The following is a 20048-nucleotide window of genomic DNA, read 5'->3' on the forward strand; positions in this document are numbered from 1 at the left end:
ATTGTAAATAAAATAAACAAAAATATAAAAAATTTATATATCTTTTTAATATAGAATTTTAAAACTAGGGTATAATATACATATTTACATAAATATTTATTATCATATAAATAAAATATTTTTCTTAGGAAATATAAATTATAATATGGAAGTTTAAATAAAATAAAATTAAAATAATTAAATTAAATCAAAGTAAAGCAAAAGTAAACAAGACGATATATAACTGCATTAATTATTTTATTTTTTTCCAAACGATAAAATTAAAATATAGAAATAATATTTTTTAAATTTAAGACAATTACTTTTTAACAAATTAAGATAAAATTATATTTAAAGTTAGTTCGATATATTTATCACTTGATTAAGAATATAATTTACTCATGAATGTATTGTAGTATTAGTTATCATAAAGTTAACTTACGACATAGATTTTTTTTTTTTCATTTGTGCATGTCATTAATTTATAACATAATTTCAAGATTACATTTCCTATCTAGAATAATATTTCTTGTTTTGTTTTCTAAACACATAATATCGTCATAAATCTCATGGTGGTATATGCATCGGTTGGATAAATCACCAATGTAAAAATATTTTCTCACTATATCAACAAAGATCGATAAATACTAAAAAAAAAAAGCAAGAGTCTCAAATTGACTCCTTCCTCGGATAAGATCTTTTTATTTTGAGTAGATTAGTTTACATCACCTTTTGTGGTCGGTAGTTGTGTGATCAATTTTGAATGGGTATAAATCATTGGTTATGCAATTTTAGTACATGCTTAGTGCACTCGGAAGAAGAAGAAGAAAAACATCTTTGGATTTCTGCATAAAAGAAACCTAAGAAAATGTTAAATGTTAATTGTTTAATGAGAAAATTAGACATCTAATCTATTAAAACAGAGTCCTATTTTTTATCTACCATTAAGAAGTCATACTAGGACCATCCAAAACATAATTCAATATGACATATTTCATTATTTACATTAATAATTAAAGAATATAAATTTAAATTTATTTAAGTATAACAAATTCTATTGAGAAAGAATCTAACAAAATCCTACTAACCTTCTAAATATTTTTATAAAATAACACTTAATTAATTTTGTAAATACTAATATAACTTTATAGTTCAATGTTAATTAAAAATTTATTATAAAACAAGAAAATAAAATTCTATACTATTTTTATATATATTTTAATTATATTATGTATTATATTAAAATAGAAGTACTATATGAATTAAATATGGGTACATTTATCTATTTTATTTTTAAAATAGTTTCATTTAACTAAATTATCACTTATCATTAAAATGTGTTAAAATTCGTAAACTATATTATATTTTTAGAGGAATAAATTCATTAACATAGATTGAACTTTTATATCTACAACTACATATTATTTTATTTTTTATTTTAATACTCTCAACAATATATTGTTTAAAAAAATTAATATACAAAATATAATAGTTTATAACTAACCTTTAGTTCATATAATATTTTAAAATATGTTATTAGAAAACTATGAAATTTTAGTAATTCATTCATAATATTAATGACAAATCAAATTTTAATTATAAATTTAATATTTATATTAGTTATAAAAATATTCTGAGAGATATAGAAAAATCTTATCGAAATTAAAATTATTTATATAAAATAATGTATTAATTTAGTAACAAACAAATTTCGAAAATCATATAATCTCCCACCTCAAATATAGTTGTGTAATTTTCCAAACAATTTTGAGAAAATATAAAATTTTAAAAATAAGTATGCAAACTTAAAATGATAATGTTTTAATTTTTTCAAAAGGTATAATCATAGATAATAAAGAATAACTTCTTGAAATATAACACGAAAAAACAAACTATGATATAAAAAATAAAGTAAACTATGATATATTGTGAATATTTTTCCTATTGAAGCCATGTCTAGTTTACAATGTTTTTCTTCTTATAATTGTAAATCTCTATATCAAATTAACTATTTTAATCAAAACATGGACTATTTTTTACTTTGTTTTCTACTTTGCTCTTGCTTTTTGTTATGACTGTAGTAGATATCCAACAAAGTTTGGTGGGACTATGAAAACATATGACTTTCCCATGACTTTGTTATGACTGAAAGACTGAAAGATGAGGGTTTGAGGGGACATGCGAACATCACTTTTGTGGTGGGTTATAAAAGTACATTTGTGCCAAAAAGATACTTCGCAAGAAAGTTGATATTCATTATGCTAGGGAAATTAATAGTAAGTTTTGTGACTTCTGTTAATTTTATTTGATTTAGGGTAAAGAAACAAATCGTTAATTAACTAAGGGGGTGTTATTGGTTTACATATTTTTATTGATTTAGAAATCCATATATTATTTATAAATCTAAGTAAAATATACAAATTTTCAATTTTTTTCAGATTAGTATTTACAAATCCGGAGGTTTTCCTTCGGATTTGGGCCTTTGTATTTTTCACAAAGAAATCCATGCAAATCCATTCAAATACATTATGAAATCAAATCTATTAGTAAATTCGTATGATTGAATAACACTTGATTTGAATTAGAATTTATGAATCATTAAACGAATAACACTTGATTTGAATTAGAATTTATGAATCATTAAACGAATAACACATGATTTCAATACATATTTTAAAATCATAGAACCAATAACACTAGATTTAGTTTGGATTTTCAAATCCATCAAAATACACAAACCAATAACCCCTACTAATTCTTTGTTTCACAACCAAATAAAGATATTATATCCACACAAGATAAGCAAGCAGCAAATAATGTTATAAAATATTTGATGTAGGCTTGGCTTTTAAAGCATCGAAAGCTTTAAAACACTATGAAACTATTAGTAAGAAGGATATGACCAATGCTAAGATCCAAAACAAAAGGTTGTTAAGGAAGTTGATGAGGTAAATGCACAAGTGTTATTACATATTTCTGTTTGTAAAATGTTTGGCATTATTGTGCAGTTTGGAATATTTCATGAATCTAGACATTAATAATGCATATGTTAAGCTTCATTTTGTTAGTTTTCAGTTTTCAAGAAACCAAACTATTGAACAGGTTGCTCACTCTTTTAATTGTAGTGTGTGTGATTATTGATGTACTTTTTTCACAATCTTATAAATGCATGATACATATAAAAAAATTATGAGACATTATTTTTCTGATTTAAATCTTGTCAGGTTTGTCAATCGGACTCATTGGTTAATTTTGTTAAACTTCTCAACTGAAAATTTGAGAATTGTATTTTTTTTTTATTATTATAGTCAAATATTAGTCAAAAGAAATTCAAATCAAACCTTTGAGACATAAATTTGCTAACTGGGTTTAAATTAGGGGATAATTTGAAAATACACCGTTTATCATTTAAAATTTGAAAAACATTTTTTTTCTTTTTTGAAAATTACACTTTCTTATATATGATAAGACATATTTACCCTGGTTCTAATATGATATTATACGTTTTAATAACCAAAATGTAAATATGAAAATATTATTATTCATGTGTGTCAAAATTAAGTTTGAGATAAATACGTAATGTTGTTGGGGTTTAGTTTTTCACGAAATGGATTAAACCATGTTGCTTTACAAGTTCATCAATCATTAAAAACAGGCAAACTACATTCTTTTGAAATTGTGAAAAGTATGTCATAAATTTACGGCAACTCCACGAATTTTTATGTGCACATATGCACAAAGTTCACAAATATAATCTCTTCCCTATTAATCATGCTAACGGTAACTAATAAACTGTAACATAAAGAAAAGAGATACATCAAGGCACCATTTGACTTTTATATTTCTTGGATTGTTTTCATGAGTGTCTGGTCTTATATCAAGATAAGAAAGATCTTCAAGGGATCATTTAGTATTTGCTAAAGAAGTTTTATATCTTGATTGATTGGTTTTTGTTCTAAATTAATTGTGATGAAAAACTTCAAAGCATTTTTTGCTTCGGAAGCAACATGTGGAGCTAGTCGAGCTTTTGCCACTTTTTAGATTCTGTATAATTGATTTATTTTTTTTAGTTAAATTCTCATAAGGGATCTAATATGTTTTCTGCATTACTTTTAGATTTTTTTCTATAGTATTTGGTGTAATATGTTTATGATGATGACGACATGGAACTTCTTCTAAGAGATAATAAAACATTGTGGCGTCGAATAATTAATTAAATGAGAATACATATAAATTGGATATTTTTGTCGTTTTATCTACAAATAAATGTAGTTTTCAAAAACAGTTAAACATAGTGTAATCTTTAAAATATAAACTCACAAGAAGGTATTTTTCCAAATTTTCCCTTAAATTAGTGTATATATATATATATATATATATTGACAACATGTATTTGTATATTCATTTAGATTGCAATCTCATCAGTATATTATCTAAAAGTTGTTATCTAGAAATCTGGATGGTTTTAAGAGAATCAATACATAAATTTGATGTGATTTGAATTAAAGTGACAATTCCATGTTATTTAAACTTAACTTAAAAAATATTAAAAATCAATCCTATTGAACGTGTTATTTTATAAAATACTTTGAGATTCGATGTTACTGGAAAAAAAAATCGTGGATTTCAAAATGTTTGTAATGATTTTCAGTGTTTTAATAAATTTTCTTAGTTGAAAAATAAAATTTGAAAACTCATTATTTTAAATGAGATTTTGAAATGGTTTAATAATTTTTTATAAGTTCTCTGATTCAACTAAAATCAGCTAAAACTCATTGAAAGTAAGTCAGTCTAAATCAATTCAAACTCTAATTTGGATACATCTCCCTTATAATTTTCAAATAAGACAATAATATAAAGTAAAAATTATCAAATTTATTTATAAACTAAAGCTTCAAATATTTTATAATTTATATCGAGATCGCCCATAAATTTCATGGTGTCATAGGTACCAGTTGGAGAAATCACCGATCTAAACATTCCTCTCACAATATTAGCAAAGATTGCTAAATACCAAATGAAAGCAAAAGTCTCAAATTGATTCTTTAGTCAACTAAGAACTTTTTATTTTGAGCAGATTATAGCTACCTTACATTTTGTGATCGATAGTTGAGTGGTTAATTTTGAACGGAACTATGTCATTGATTCATGATATAATTATAATTTATATGCAGAAACAACTTTAAAAATATTTTATAATATAAAATTAATTAAAATAGTGATAAGAGTAACTAATTAATTTAATAATGAAGATACAAACATGCTTTTTTATATTTTTATGTTTTTGGTTCAAACAAGATACAAAACTTATCAGATGGTCCACTTTGTTTTGGCTTCTTTATACACGTAATTGCTTATACATTTCTGTATTATTATTTTGAGTACATAGCTAAATTTGTGATTGGTAGTTGTGCGGTCAATTTTGAAGCAACCTATGACTCATGATTATTTATATATATATATATATATATATATATATATATATATAAGCACGTTTGAAACGTATTTCCTCAATCCACAAAGCAATAGTCCTCTTTTGATCATTTTGTATTTCCGGAAAGCAAAGAAGCAAAAAAAAATAATAATAATGAAAAAGCGATATCATTAGTGGAAACCCTCCAATTTGCCTTTTTTAAAAACACAAATTTGAAAATCACAAATCAAAAGAAATGTGAGGATTCTTATCCAAACGTATGTGTATGAAACTCAAGATTATAGAACTCACACTTTACTAGCTCAAGAAAATTCTTCAAAACTTAAGTTCTCACGAATAATCTTTAATCTCACAAATTCATGGCACAACTCACCCATCTTTTTATATAGAGACATAAAACTCCTAAACTAACTTATAGTAAAACCCATTATTCTAAACATAATTCGAATAGGATTGGCCTGTTTGTTTCTTCATCTCGATGAATCATTTGGATGAAGATGAGAGTTTTGTTTGTTTAGACACTAAAAGTGCAACTCATTCGGATGGATCATTCGGATGACTTTTGAAAATTTAGACTTAATTTTAAAGTTCATTCAGGTGAACCAATTTGAATCATTTGAATGGAGATGGTTCATTCAAAATGGTATAATGTCTATTATGCCCCTAATGTAATTCACAAATTACAAACCTAAAAATAATATCATTTTTGTCACATACGAAAACTGACAAAACTACAAAAACACGTTTTCCCGCAAAATCCAAAAAACTATTTTTTCACGCCAAAACCCCAAAAACGTAATTTCCCGCCAAAATTGCAAAAACGTGTTTTCCCGTCAAAATTGCAAAAACGTGTTTTTCCGTAAAAACTAAAAAACGTGTTTTCATGCCAAAATCACAAAAAACATGTTTTCACGCTAACACCTCAAAACACATTTTTCCGCCAAAACACAAAAATACATTTTCCCGCCAAAATTGCAAAAACGTATTTTCCGTCAAAAAACAAAAAAAATACTTATTTTCCAGCCAAAACCGAAAAATCTCGTTTTCCCGCAAAAACCGCAAAAACGCGTTTTCCCGCAAAAAACTTGTTTCCCCGCCAAAACCGCAAAATGCGTTTTCCCGCCAAAACCGCAAAAACGCGTTTTTCCGTCAAAACGTGTTTTCCGCCAAAACCGCAAAAACGCGGTTTCCCGCCAAAACATCAAAAATGCATTTTCCCGCCAAAAACGTGTTTTCCCGCCAAAACCGCAAAAACGCGTTTTCCCGCCAAAACAGCAAAAACGCATTTTTCCGCGAAAAACGTGTTTTCCCTCCAAAACCGCAAAACGCGTTTTCCCGCTAATAACGAAAAATCTCATTTTCTCGCGAAAACCGAAAAATTTCATTTTAACGTGTTTCCTTCCAAAACCGCAAAAACGCGTTTTCCCGCCAAAAACGTTTTTCTGCCAAAACTGCAAAAACGTGTTTTCTCGCCAAAACTGAAAATTTGTATTTTCCCGTCAAAACAAAAAAATCTCGTTTTTCCGCCAGAACCGAAAAATCTTGTTTTTCCGCTGAAACCGAAAAATGTGTGTTTTTCGCTAAAATCGAAAAAAAAAAATTTCCCGCCCAAACTGCAAAAAAAATTGTTAATTTTGAAATAATTCTAATGTAAATATATTAAAATAAATAATTAAATGTAATATAGTTAAAATTAATATCAAACATATGATTAAACCAACACAAGGGTATTTTGGTAATTTATTTATTAAACTCATTTGAATGGAAATGAAAATAAAGAAACAAACATAAAATCCATTTGGATGATTCATCTAGATGAACCATGTGAATGAACAAACAAACAATCATACAAATGAATCATTTGGATGGAGATGAAAAATGGTGAAACAAACAGCCCCGATAAGTATGACTTGATCTCCAAGTTATTCTTCATGTTTATCTTCAAGTTTATGGACCTGTTTGTTTCTCCATCTGGATAAGCCATCTAGATGAAGATGAGAATTTTGTTTGTTTAGGTACTAAAAATGCAAGGGGAAATTTTACTTATACACTTTACATGATACCACTTTTCACTTATACCACCACTCAAAGAACATTTTCATAAATAGCACATTCATTAATTGGTAAAAGACTAAACTAACCTTATCTTTACTTCAATCTATCGTCTCTTTCTTCTCCACCGTCGTCATCCTTCTTCTCTCTCCTTCGGATCCACCGTCTCTCTCTCCGTCGGATCCACCGTCTCTCTCTCCGTCAGATCCGCCGTCTCTCTTTCCGAAATCCATCGTCTCTCTCCCTGTGGAGATCGTTCTTCTCTCTCCGTTGAGATCTGTCGTCATCTCCGACGAGATCCATCGTCGTCTCTGTTGAGTTCCATCATCACTCTCTCTCACGCATCTCAATTACGAGAATCACGATTCAAAACCTCAAAGATGTTGGCTCCTCTCCACGATTCACACTGGTATGTTTCTAATTTGTGTATTTTTTTTGTTCGATTCAAGTAATATTTTGGATTTGTTCTTTCTGTTATAAAAAAAAATCAACGAAGGTTGGTTTACAACAGGTCGATCTAAGAGAAAGAGTTTCGATAGTGAATATTGAGTTTTCAAAAAATTATAAACCTTTATAAATCTGGGTTCAAGTAATTTTAGGATTTTCGTTCCTCTGTTATTCAAAAAACAAATAAGGTTGATTTAGACTTGTCATTTGAATAGTTATGGTTAGGAGAAATATTTTCGGATAGTAAACATTGTATTTTAAAAAATTATAACCTCATATAAATCTGTGTTTTAAGATATTGTTGATAGTACAGCTCAATGCTTTACAAGGTTTGGTTCTTGTTAGTTTGTGTTTGCCCTTGCGAGTCTTTTCCTTATATGCACTTATGTATCTATGAATAGGAGAGCTTTGTGTTTGGAGCCAGACCAAAGCAAACAGTGCAACCTGGCCATCTGCTTGATGCGTATGGGTCGAATCCCAGAAGCTAAATCTCTGATTGATGCTGTGAGAGATTCTTCTGCAGAGATTGAGTTCGGAGATGAACCGTTCACGAAGTCTTACGACAGAGCCGTTGAGATGTTAGCAGAAGTGGAATCTAAAGATCCAGAAGATGGTCTTTCGGATAAGTTCTATGCGGGATGTTCATTTGCAAACAGAACAATGAAGGAAAACAAAGCTCCTCGAAACGCAAACAGGAACCACTCGCATGTTCCTCCTTCTCCAGCATCTGTTAGACAAACGTGAGAGAGGCTCTGTTGGTCCTAGGATGGATGAAACTGGCCCTTATCTTCCCACTGAGAAGGTTGATCAATTGCAAAGTTCTGATACAAGGGAAAGGAAGGTAGTCTTGCTGCAGCTTGGGCTCTAGCTAATCTATATTATCTTGCATGTTAGAAACCTCTTATAAGGGTTTATAAATCTATTTATAAGAACTTATAAATCATTTATAAGGTTTTATAAATATATTTATAAAAGTTTATGAATTTGTATATAAGGGTTTATAAAAATATTATAAGAGTTTAATAATCTTCATACCACAATTTATAAGAGTTAATAAATCTTTTTCAAGAGTTTATAAATCTTTACAAACATTTAGTAGTAAAATATTCATAAAGCAAGTGTCTATAATTCTAATATAAATGTTTGTAAATTATTATAATAAATAAAAGATTATTTATAATGGTTTATAAAATAATTAATAAGACTTTATAAAATCAGTCTATAAAGTTTTTTAAATATATTATTAAAGTATAATTCATTTATAAGAGTTTATAAAATCAGTTTATAAGGCTTTATAAGGATTATAAATAATTAATAAATGTTTATGAATAATTTATGAAGATTTAGAAATCATTTATAAACCTTTATCAATAGTTTATATATATTTCTCATGTGGTGGAAAACAGCGAGATGAGGCAGCATAGGTTCGTGGAGATATTGAGTTTGCTGTATATCGTTGCGTTCTTAGCTAAGAATAAGAGAGAGTGTCTCCAAGAAGAATGGGGAGTGTTGGAGAAGTCTCCGGAGGCGGCTTTAGATGTGGATCAGACTATCTTCGTGGCTGTTTTGTGGTGAATTATAGAATATTTCTGGATGTTGAATCGTTCTTGAGTGTAGATTTGCTCATGAATCATGACTGAACCTTACCGAGTCTATATATATATCCTTTAGTTGATTGTGGATGATGTTAATGATGTACCTCTGTTTGCTAAGAAAATCTGAGAAATGATATAATTGTTTTATAAAGAAGAGGCAGAGAAACCATATCAAATTATATCATCATAATAAAATCCTTATAAGGCTTTATAAAGATAATAAATAATTTATAAATGTTTATAAATCATTTATGAAAATTTAGAAATCATTTATAAACCTTTATCAATAGTTTATATATATTCCTATAAATGATTTATAAACCTTTATAAAATCACTTATAAGAATATACCAAATATTTATAAGGTTTTATAAAATCATTTATAAATATTTAGAAAGGTAATTTCATTTATATGAATATATAGAAACTTTTTATAAGGGTCTATAAATCATTTATAAGAATGTTTAAAATTATTTATAAGGGTTTATAAAATCATTTATGAGGATTTGTAGAATTTCAAAAGGTAATTCTTTTATGAAGTCTTATAAAATTTTATAGAGGCTTATAAATCTGTATATAAGAGTTTATAAAAATATTATAAGAGTTAATGTTGCAATGTCACAGACGCTGGACTTGACGTTGTTCGGGATCCATTCCACAAAGTAGGATGAGTTCTTGTTCTGGATGTTCATCATCTGCTCATCAACCTCCTTAGTGCTCAGCTTTCCACGGAACACAGTGGATGCAGTTAAGTAACGTCCGTGACGAGGGTCAGCAGCGCACATCATGTTCTTCGCATCCCACATCTGCTGGGTCAGCTCAGGGACACTGATCAGGCACTGTATTGCTGTGATCCTCTCGATGTCAACAGAACAAAACCCACCATGAAGAAGTGGAGCCTTGGGAAAGGGATCAGGTTCACAGCGAGCTTCCTAAGGTCGGAGTTGAGTTGACCAGGGAAACAAATACAGCATGTAACACCACTCATTGTAGCCGAGATGAGATGGTTCAGATCACCAACTAGCAAATCACACAAAACAAACAAGTCAAGACCCAAATGTTACATTAAGGTTAATATATACAGAGTCTTTTACTCACAGGAGGGGTTAGAAAGCTTGAGGGTATGGAAGCAGATGTCGTAGAGAGCCTCATTGTCGAGAACCATACACTCGTCAGCGTTTTCAACGAGCTGATGCACAGAGAGCGTTGCATTATATGGCTCAACAACAGTGTCAGAGACCTTAGGAGAAGGAAACAAGAGTTATTTACTAAAATTTAAATTTGTTCCAAATACTTTTTTACACCTTTATAAATATAAATCTAGATTTCAAGATATTGTTAAAAGTACAACTCGACGATTTATAAATCTTTATAAAGAAGTATTTAAACAAGAGTTCAATTAATTTTAGGATTTGCTTCTTTCTGTTATCCAAAAAACAAATAAGGCTTAACTTGTTATTTGAATAGTTCTGGTTAAGATTAAGATTTTCGGATAGTGAACACTACATTTTTACAAAACTATAATTCCTTATAAATCTGAATTTTAGGATATTGTTAAAAGTACAACTCGATGATTTATAAGTCTTTATAAAGAAGTTTTCAAACAAAAGTGGATCGCATATATCTATAAAAAACATATAAATGTGTGAACTTGGGAAGTCTTTGAGGAATGCTAGGCAAAATGAGTACAAGGAACTCAAAAATGATTTATAAACATTTATAAAAGAACTAAATGCAACAAAAGAAGAGTAACAAAGAACTCTGCATTAGAAGCATATGCTATTACTTCTTCAGCCTCACCCCTTCGTTTCTTTGTTTCCTCTAATTCTTGTTCATCCAATTCCTTGTAGCCACCACCACGACCTCCCCTATATGGAGAAAATAAATGAATAAGCACAGGTCTTTCAAGAGAACAGTGAACAACAGCCTATCAGGCTGAAACATAACGTTTCTTAATGCAAAACTAATTTAGCCAAAACATTTCAAGTGAGAAAGCACATTTTGATGCATTAGGAGCTTTGTCATACTGAACATATTACCAAAGAAAGCATTCGGTCAAATTTCAGAAGATAATATTGTTTCCCCTTTTCTAGTTATCTACGAGGCCATGTTTAAAGATGAATAAGCTGACACGAAGACTACTATTATCGAACAAAAATCTTATAAATGTATCCTAAATTCACCGCAAAAACATCTATAATACCAATCCTCAGCTCGAATACTGTTAAAGAACAATACAAATGAAGGTTGTCATTGACATTGAGTCATACCTCACACCACATTCATTCTGACCAGGTTTATTGGTGTTGCAGACATTACATTTTAAACGCTTAGCCCAGTTGACATTGCCACACCTGATAATTAAAATATTAGAGCAAAAGAAACGGATTGCTCCTGCTTTGAAAACCAAAGTATATGACCACTAAAGACCAGAACGGCGGAACCAAAGCATATATATACCCACAACACAAGTACACAAAATGCATAATTACCCAATGAAAACATTCTATTAGCTAAACTAGTAGAAAAGTAGTATAAACTTCTATATAACCTAAAATATACACAGATCGAGTTGCAGTTAGCCATGAAACTACAAGATATTCACCAAATTAACAAACTTTTCCAAATTGACAAGGAATATCAATGGATAAACTGAAGCAAGAGACACATACTAAACTAAGAATTCATAAGCAACCCAAAGATAAAAGCATCTCACACTGAGACAACTACCAAACAAGCTTATATGTCTCATTTAGACTTACAAGTGGATAAAGGAGGGTTCTTTCAGCATTCTTCTGATTACTCTAAGCCGAAACCAAATACGATATCCAAAAGCTTTAGTGATTGCTTTTACGGAATTTTGGTATGGATTGTAAAACTAAGTTGAATCGAGAAAGTAAGAAGGAGATTGAAACAGTGGAGCTTCCATGGAATTCATAAACACAATCGAAAAAACTTGATGGTGGTTAGTCGTCTTCATTCATAAGCACTATGTTCTTGATCGATAAATTTATAAAGTCTTATAAATTTGAGATTTGAAAACTTCATGAGAAAGACTTCGTCTTCCTTCTCAGAAATTGATCGATTTTGAGAAATCAAAGATTAAACTACAGAAAGAGACGAAAATCACCATATATTATCCTCTCACCTTTGTTACGCATTCATCATGTTTTGTTCGTTTGAGCTTGTAGTCTTCGCCAAATCTCGTCGGACGTCAGCGTCTTCAAATCTCGTCGGAGTCGTCGAATCTCGCCGGAGAAATCATCATAATCGTAGAATCTCCTCGGAGTCGTGAATCTCGTCGTTCAATTTGGGAACTGTTTGAATCGTGGGAGAAAGAAAATAGGTGTATGTTTGATTAAATAAGGGTATAATGGTACTTTAGCCATTAAAATTTTAATGGTAAAATTGAAAAGTGTAAAGTTGAAAAGTGGTATTAGGAAAGTGGTATTAGTGGCAATTCCCCAAAATGCAACTCATTCAGATGGATCATCCGGATGACTTTTGGAAATTTAGGCTTAATTTTAAGAGTCATTCTTGGGTTCACTCCCTAGGGTGAACCTATAGGTTCACCAACCAATAAAATTTCATTATTTCAAATTCGATGTCTTTTAAAAAAGGAAACAAAATATTCTCAAATTATATTATGTTTTTAAAATAAGAAAAGATAATAGTTACAGAAAAAAATATTAAAAAAAAAATATATTTTAATGTTCTCAACAAAACACTAAACCCTAAATCCTAATCCCTAAACCCTAAATCCTAAACTCTAAACCCTTGGATAAACCCTAAACCCTTGGGTAAATCCTAAACCCTTGGGTAAATCCTAAACCCTTGGGTAAACCCTAAACCCTTGGATAAATCCTAAACTCTAACTAAAAAACACTAAAACTCTAAACCCTAAACTCTTGAATGTTTTAATGTATAGTGATTTTGATTTAGAGTTTTGGATTTATCCTAGAGTTTAGGGTTTATCCAAGGGTTTAGGGTTTAGGATTAAGGGTTTAGGGATTAGAATTTAGGGTTTAGGGTTTAATGTTATGCTGACGACGTAAAATATTTTTTTTTGTAATTATTACTATTTTTTTTTACTTTTAAATTTTAAAAACATAATATAATTTGACAATATTTTGTTTCCTTTTTTAAAAGATACCGAATATAAAATAAAATAATCCTATTGGTTGGTGAACCTAGAGGTTCACCCTAGGGGTGGACCTAAGAATAAGTCTAATTTTAAAGTCCATTCAGCTGAACCAATTTGGATCATTTGAATGGAGATGGTTCATTCAAAATGGTATAATGTCTATTATACCCCTAATGTAATTCACAAATTACAAACCTAAACATAATATCATTTTTGTCACATACGAAAACTAACAAAACTACAAAAATATGTTTTCCCTCGAAAACCTAAAAACTAATTTTTTCACACCAAAACCCCAAAAACGCATTTTACCGCAAAATTGCAAAAACGTGTTTCCCGTCAAAATTACAAAAACGTGTTCTTCCGTAAAAACCAAAAACGTGTTTTCATGCCAAAATCACCAAAAACATGTTTTCACGCCAACACCCCAAAACACATTTTTCCGTCAAAACACAAAAACATGTTATCCGCCAGAATTGCAAAAACGTATTTTTCCGCCAAAAAAAAAGTGGTTTCCCGCTAAAACCGAAAATCTCATTTTTCCGCCAAAACCAAAAAATCTCGTTTTCCCGCCAAAACCAAAAAATCTTATTTTCTCGCGAAAACCGCAAAAAACGCAAAAATGTGTTTTCCCGCCAAAACCGCAAAAATGCGTTTTCCTGCCAAAAACATATTTTCCGCCAAAACCGCAAAAACGCGCTTTCCCGTCAAAAACGCAAAAATGTGTTTTCCCGCCAAAACCACAAAAACGTGTTTTCCGCCAAAACCGCAAAAACGCGTTTTTCCGCCAAACCCGCAAAAACATGTTTTCTCGCCAAAACAAAAAAAAAACGCATTTTCCCGCACAAACCGCAAAAACGCGTTTTCCCGCCAATAACAAAAGATCTCGTTTTCTCGTCAAAACCGAAAAATTTTGTTTTCCCGCAAAAATCGCAATAACGTATTTCCCTCCAAAACTGCAAAAAATGTGTTTTCCCGCCAAAAACGTCTTTTCTGCCAAAACCGCAAAACGTGTTTTCTCGCCTTAACCGCAAAAATGTGTTTTATCGCCAAAACCAAAAATTTGTTTTTTCCCGCCAAAACCGAAAAGTCTCGTTTTTCTGCCAGAACCGAAAAATCTTGTTTTCCCGCCAAAACCAAAAATGTGTTTTCTAGCTAAAACCGAAAAATCTTTTTTTCCCGCCTAAACCGCAAAAAGGAAAATTCATTAATTTTGAAATAATTCTAATGTAAATATATTAAACTAAATAATTAAATGTAATAGTTAAAATTAATATCAAACATATGATTAAACCAACCCAAGGGTATTTTGGTAATTTGTTTACTAAACTCATTTGAATGAAAATGAAAATAAAGAAACAAACATAAAATCCATTTAGATGATTCATCTAGATGAGCTATGTGGATGGATAAACAAACAATCACAAAAATCTAAATGGATCATCTGAATAGATCATACAAATGAATCATTTGGATGGAAATGACAAATGGTGAAACAAACAGCCCCTAGATCATACAAATGAATCATTTGGATGGAGATGACAAATGGTGAAACAAACAGCCCCTATCTCTAACAAGGAGAAAGTGAAATCCAGTATAAGAAACGCATTGAGACTTCCTCCATGGCTCCCATAATGCCGAATATGCCAGATTGATGCTGTTTAAATTAATTAAGAGACCACTCAATGGATTAGAGCAATGTTTAAGAGATAACGATGTCGCAGATAAATGCTAATGTTAATTATTTAACCAAAGACTAAACATGAATACTTTTTGTTTTCATGGGTCCCTTCCTACACAAGATTGCTTATATATTTATGCACTGAGACTACAATCAAATCCACCTTCTCGACTATACTGGAGCCATAACAATGGCGGACAACAAAACAAACACAAGATTGTTTGACTTCTTTCTCCTCTCCGTGTCTTTGGTTGGTATCTGTTTAGCTTCAGCATCAGAATCAGCACAAGGTCGGAAACTGAGTTTCGCCGTGAACGGCCAGTTCAAGATACTGCAAGTGGCAGATATGCACTACGCAAACGGCGCGACTACTCGGTGTAAAAATGTTCTTCCTAGCCAGTTGGCAGACTGCTCCGACCTCAACACCACCGCCTTCATGTGGCGTGTCATCACCGCCGAGAAACCTGACCTCATCGTCTTCACCGGTAAAATTCCATACTGATAAAATTCTAATTTTCTTCCCTCACAATTAAAGGTAATGAACATAGACTAGTGAAGCATTGGCCTATGGCCTTCAAAATTGTACATAGTATCAAAACGTCTAAATTTGTTAAGAATATATATAAACTCTTACGAAATTGTCCGTAGTCTCCAATATTTTAGGACCGAAGATAGATATTGATTCTTTTAGTGTTTTGTATACGTTTTCAGGTGATAATATATTTGGGTCTGATGTTAAAGACGCTGTGAAGTCCATGAACGCTGCGTTTGCTCCAGCGATTGCTTCTAAGATCCCTTGGGTTGCTGTTTTGGGAAACCATGATCAAGAATCTACGTTGACCAGACAAGAACTCATGAATTATATCGTGAAGCTTCCCAACACTTTGTCTCAAGTGAATCCTCCTGAGGCTGCTCATTACATCGATGGGTTTGGTAATTGCAATCTCAAAATCCATGGAGTTCCTGAGTCGAGTTTACAGGACAAATCTCTTCTCAATCTCTATTTTCTAGATAGTGGAGATTACTCTAGTGTTCAGTCCTTAAAAGGTTATGATTGGATCAAAACTTCTCAGCAGTTCTGGTATGACCAGACTTCGAAACGTCTCCAGGTACCATCATCAACTAACAATCAATCCTGTTTTCCTTTAATTTCAAACACTATTAAGAAGCATCCCGCATCCGAAGTTGGAAGAGATCTTAAGTAATACTAGACTTTGATCCGCGCGCCTGCGCGGATGTATATTTTGAAAAATATGTTGATATTTGTTTTTCAAGTAATTATTAGGTTTTGGCAAAATGTATCCGAGGAACAGAAACGATACCGACCCGAAAATATAGTACCAAACCCGAACATAAATTAATTAAAATTCGAATTATTCAAAAAAAAATTATTTAGAGAACCGAATCTGATCCGAACCAAAGTATTCGGGTACCCGAATTTATCTAAAAAATATATATTAATTATTTTTAGATTTAGCGTATATAAAACATCAAGAATGGTACTTTTAAATTGGTTTAAATACTTGAAAATATATATAGATAGTCAAAAGTAAATATCTGAAATAGTTAAAATATACTCAAATCACCAAAAATACTTAAGATAATTATTTATTCCGTATCCAAAATTTTAAATCAAGCCAATTGATATGTTAAGCTTAGGTATTCTGACATATGTTATTCAAATTTATAGGTAATATATTATTTTATTTATAAATTTTGAGAAATTTAAAATACATAATGATTTAAAACTTTAAAAATAATTTAAATGGGTTATCCAAACTCGAACCAAACCCGCAAAGATCTGAATCGAACTCAAACCAAAATTTAGAAACTTCCTAATAAGGGTGAAATTTTTGACCCCGAAAACCCGAAACGCAAGCCGATCAGAACCAAACCCGTATGGATACCCGAAAGCGCATCCCTAGTCATTATAATATATTGTATATTGTCATCATATAATTAATCGTATTTTATACGTACCATCATATAAGTAATCATATAATTAATAGTATTTTATACGTATTATCATATATATAATTACATATATTATATTTTTAAAACTTAATATGAAATATAAGAAGCATAATTTGAGTTGGTATTTCAAATTGGGCTTTGTATTGTATTTTTCTTATATATATTGACAACTTTTTTTTATAATGGTTATTGAAAATATAAATGCATTTTTGAATATATGTATATTTTTGAATTAATTTTTGATATAAATCAACTTTGAATTATTATTTTGATTTGAAATATGTATAGAAATTTTAAATTATGTTTTATGGTTAGTTTAGAAAAAAAAGTTTTAGGCCATTAGATTGACCTATTTTCGTATATTTTAAAACTGGCCCAGATAGATAGTTTTTATAATATGATGGATTTTTAATTTTTCTTAATAACATAAGTCCATTATTTATTTTTCTTAATACTAATATCTTTGTTTCCAAACAAATTTTTTTTTTTAGAAAAAAGACTACAATCCGTGTTTTCAAACATCTCAAATTTTTTTAATAGTCCTATTCAAGTCTCCAAACACTCCAATTATGTACTTGAGTTTTAATAATATAGATATATAAAAAAAAAGTCAATTCATTTATGACAAAAAAAAAGTGAATTCATTTATGAAAAAAACAAAAGTCAATTCATTTATCACCGATTTTAAGTTGGAAGATTATCGAACTTAAAAAAACACAAAATTTTGATTTTGATGATGATGGCAGAGGGAATACAGTGAAGAGCCTAATCCTCAACAAGGTACAGCTCCAGGACTAGCTTACTTCCACATTCCATTTCCGGAGTTTGATAACTTCGACACAAAGAGCGCCACAACAGGAGTGAGACAAGAAGGTACAGGCTCGGCTACCACAAACTCAGGGTTCTTCACGACACTGGTAGCTAGAGGAGATGTGAAGTCAGTGTTTGTCGGTCATGACCATGTCAATGACTTTTGCGGTGAACTCAAAGGTGTGAATCTATGCTATGGTGGTGGGTTTGGATACCATGCGTATGGCAAAGCTGGGTGGGAGAGGAGGGCGAGAGTTGTAGTTGCTGATTTGAACAAGAAGGGTACAGGAAGCTGGGGAGATGTGAAATCGATTAGAACCTGGAAGAGGCTTGATGATGAGCATCTCTCTGTTATTGATGATCAGGTTCTTTGGAACAGTTCTCCAAGCGGATCGGGTGTTTGTCGTTTATGAATCTACTAGTATTATCTCCAGTACTACGTACGGGCATTATTTTATATATGTTTATTTTGAATATATATATATACAATTAAAATTTATAATTAAAATAATATTAACATTTTGATGTTTATAATTTACAACAATTCAATATAGACACAAAATATATAAAGTTAATATTTTTTCAAAACCAACCTAATCATTAAATATGATCAAACAACAACAAAAAAAAATATCTTGCAAAAGTACAATTAAATGTCAACTTAGTTTTGAAGATAATTGAGGTTATTATATTTTATAGTCATTTTCTTATTCTCTCACTCACTTATACTTTTTTGGTTACATTCTTTTTTGTATTTGTTTTTATTCAACGATGTTTTTTGCTTCGGTATTTCTTTTTATGAGGGAATCTACAAATTCAATAATACTATATAAGAAAAAAAAATCAGAAGTGTATGTTGAATCAAAAGTAAAGAAAATAAGATATATTTTATCAGATTATAAACACACAAACACAAAAAATATGGAATACTTACCCGACTATCTTATGCCCTATTTGTTGATTTCTAATTATCACAACATTTTTCCTTTCTTCTTTTCTTCTTGTGGTACTTCTCAAGTTTCTTATGGGCCATGGAAGTGTGATCTAAGATGAGCCTCTTACTCACCTTCCCTGAATTATCACCAAAACAAATAAACGTGTTCCATAAATTGATAATTAGTTTAGTCCATTATAAATTTTGTTTACGTACTTTTTTTGTTCTTCAGCATCTAAAATAATAAAAGAAAAGAAATCTATATTATCAATGTCTTTTTTTCCTTTGAAATGCTAAATATATGAAAAAAGCAAAGCGAGAACATCCTCTATGTGGTTATGTTTCATCTGATTAATAATTTGGGCTTTGTAGAAACGGAAACCAAATAATCCACACTTATAACTATAATAAAACTGCCTTTCAGAATAACTTTGGTTTGGTTCGACTTTAGTTAGACATATGTTCGTTTGTCCATTTGTCATTGCCCATTCAGATGTTTTATTTAGATGATCCAGTTAAATGATTCATTTGGATGTTATTTGGACTATTCGGTTTTCCATCCAAATAATTCATCAAAATTGATCATTTAAATGAGTTTATGTTCTATTGTCATTTCCATTTTCATTTAGATGAGTTTAGTAACCAAATGACTTATATACTCTTGTTTTGATTTAATCATATTTTCTTTTTTAGCTATATTATTTTTTATTAATTAATCAAAACAATTATAAAATATGATTTTGGTGGAAAAAATGTTTTTGCGGTTTTGGCAATAAATATGTTTTGTGGTTTTGACACAAAATGTATATAAACTGTATTGTAAATAATTATCAGAATATGAGTAAATTCACCATTTGTTAGTTGGACAAGTTCATATATATCCAGATACACCAATTAAACTTATTTCAATGAAATAGACTCATTTTAGACTAAAATTTTAAATTTTATCTTGATGAATCATTCAGATGATTCGTAATTTTAAGTCTAAACGAACAATAA

General features: G+C 30.1%; 1 protein-coding gene and 1 pseudogene across 1 annotated transcript; one reads left to right on the forward strand and one right to left on the reverse strand.

Annotated features, from left to right (window-relative positions):
* Positions 1 to 9499: 9499 nt before the first annotated feature.
* On the reverse strand, positions 9500 to 10671 carry LOC125609980 (annotated as a pseudogene).
* A 4694-nt stretch (positions 10672 to 15365) lies between these two features.
* LOC125574805 (probable inactive purple acid phosphatase 29) lies at positions 15366 to 18657 on the forward strand. Its single transcript, XM_013791582.3, has 3 exons — positions 15366 to 15816; positions 16043 to 16440; positions 18052 to 18657. Exons 1-3 carry the CDS (start codon positions 15522 to 15524, stop codon positions 18526 to 18528), a joined length of 1170 nt encoding a protein of 389 aa, XP_013647036.2. The 5' UTR covers positions 15366 to 15521; the 3' UTR covers positions 18529 to 18657.
* The last annotated feature ends 1391 nt before the right edge of the window (positions 18658 to 20048 follow it).

This window comes from Brassica napus, chromosome A6 (genome assembly GCF_020379485.1).
Source record: "Brassica napus cultivar Da-Ae chromosome A6, Da-Ae, whole genome shotgun sequence".
NCBI lineage: Eukaryota > Viridiplantae > Streptophyta > Magnoliopsida > Brassicales > Brassicaceae > Brassica > Brassica napus.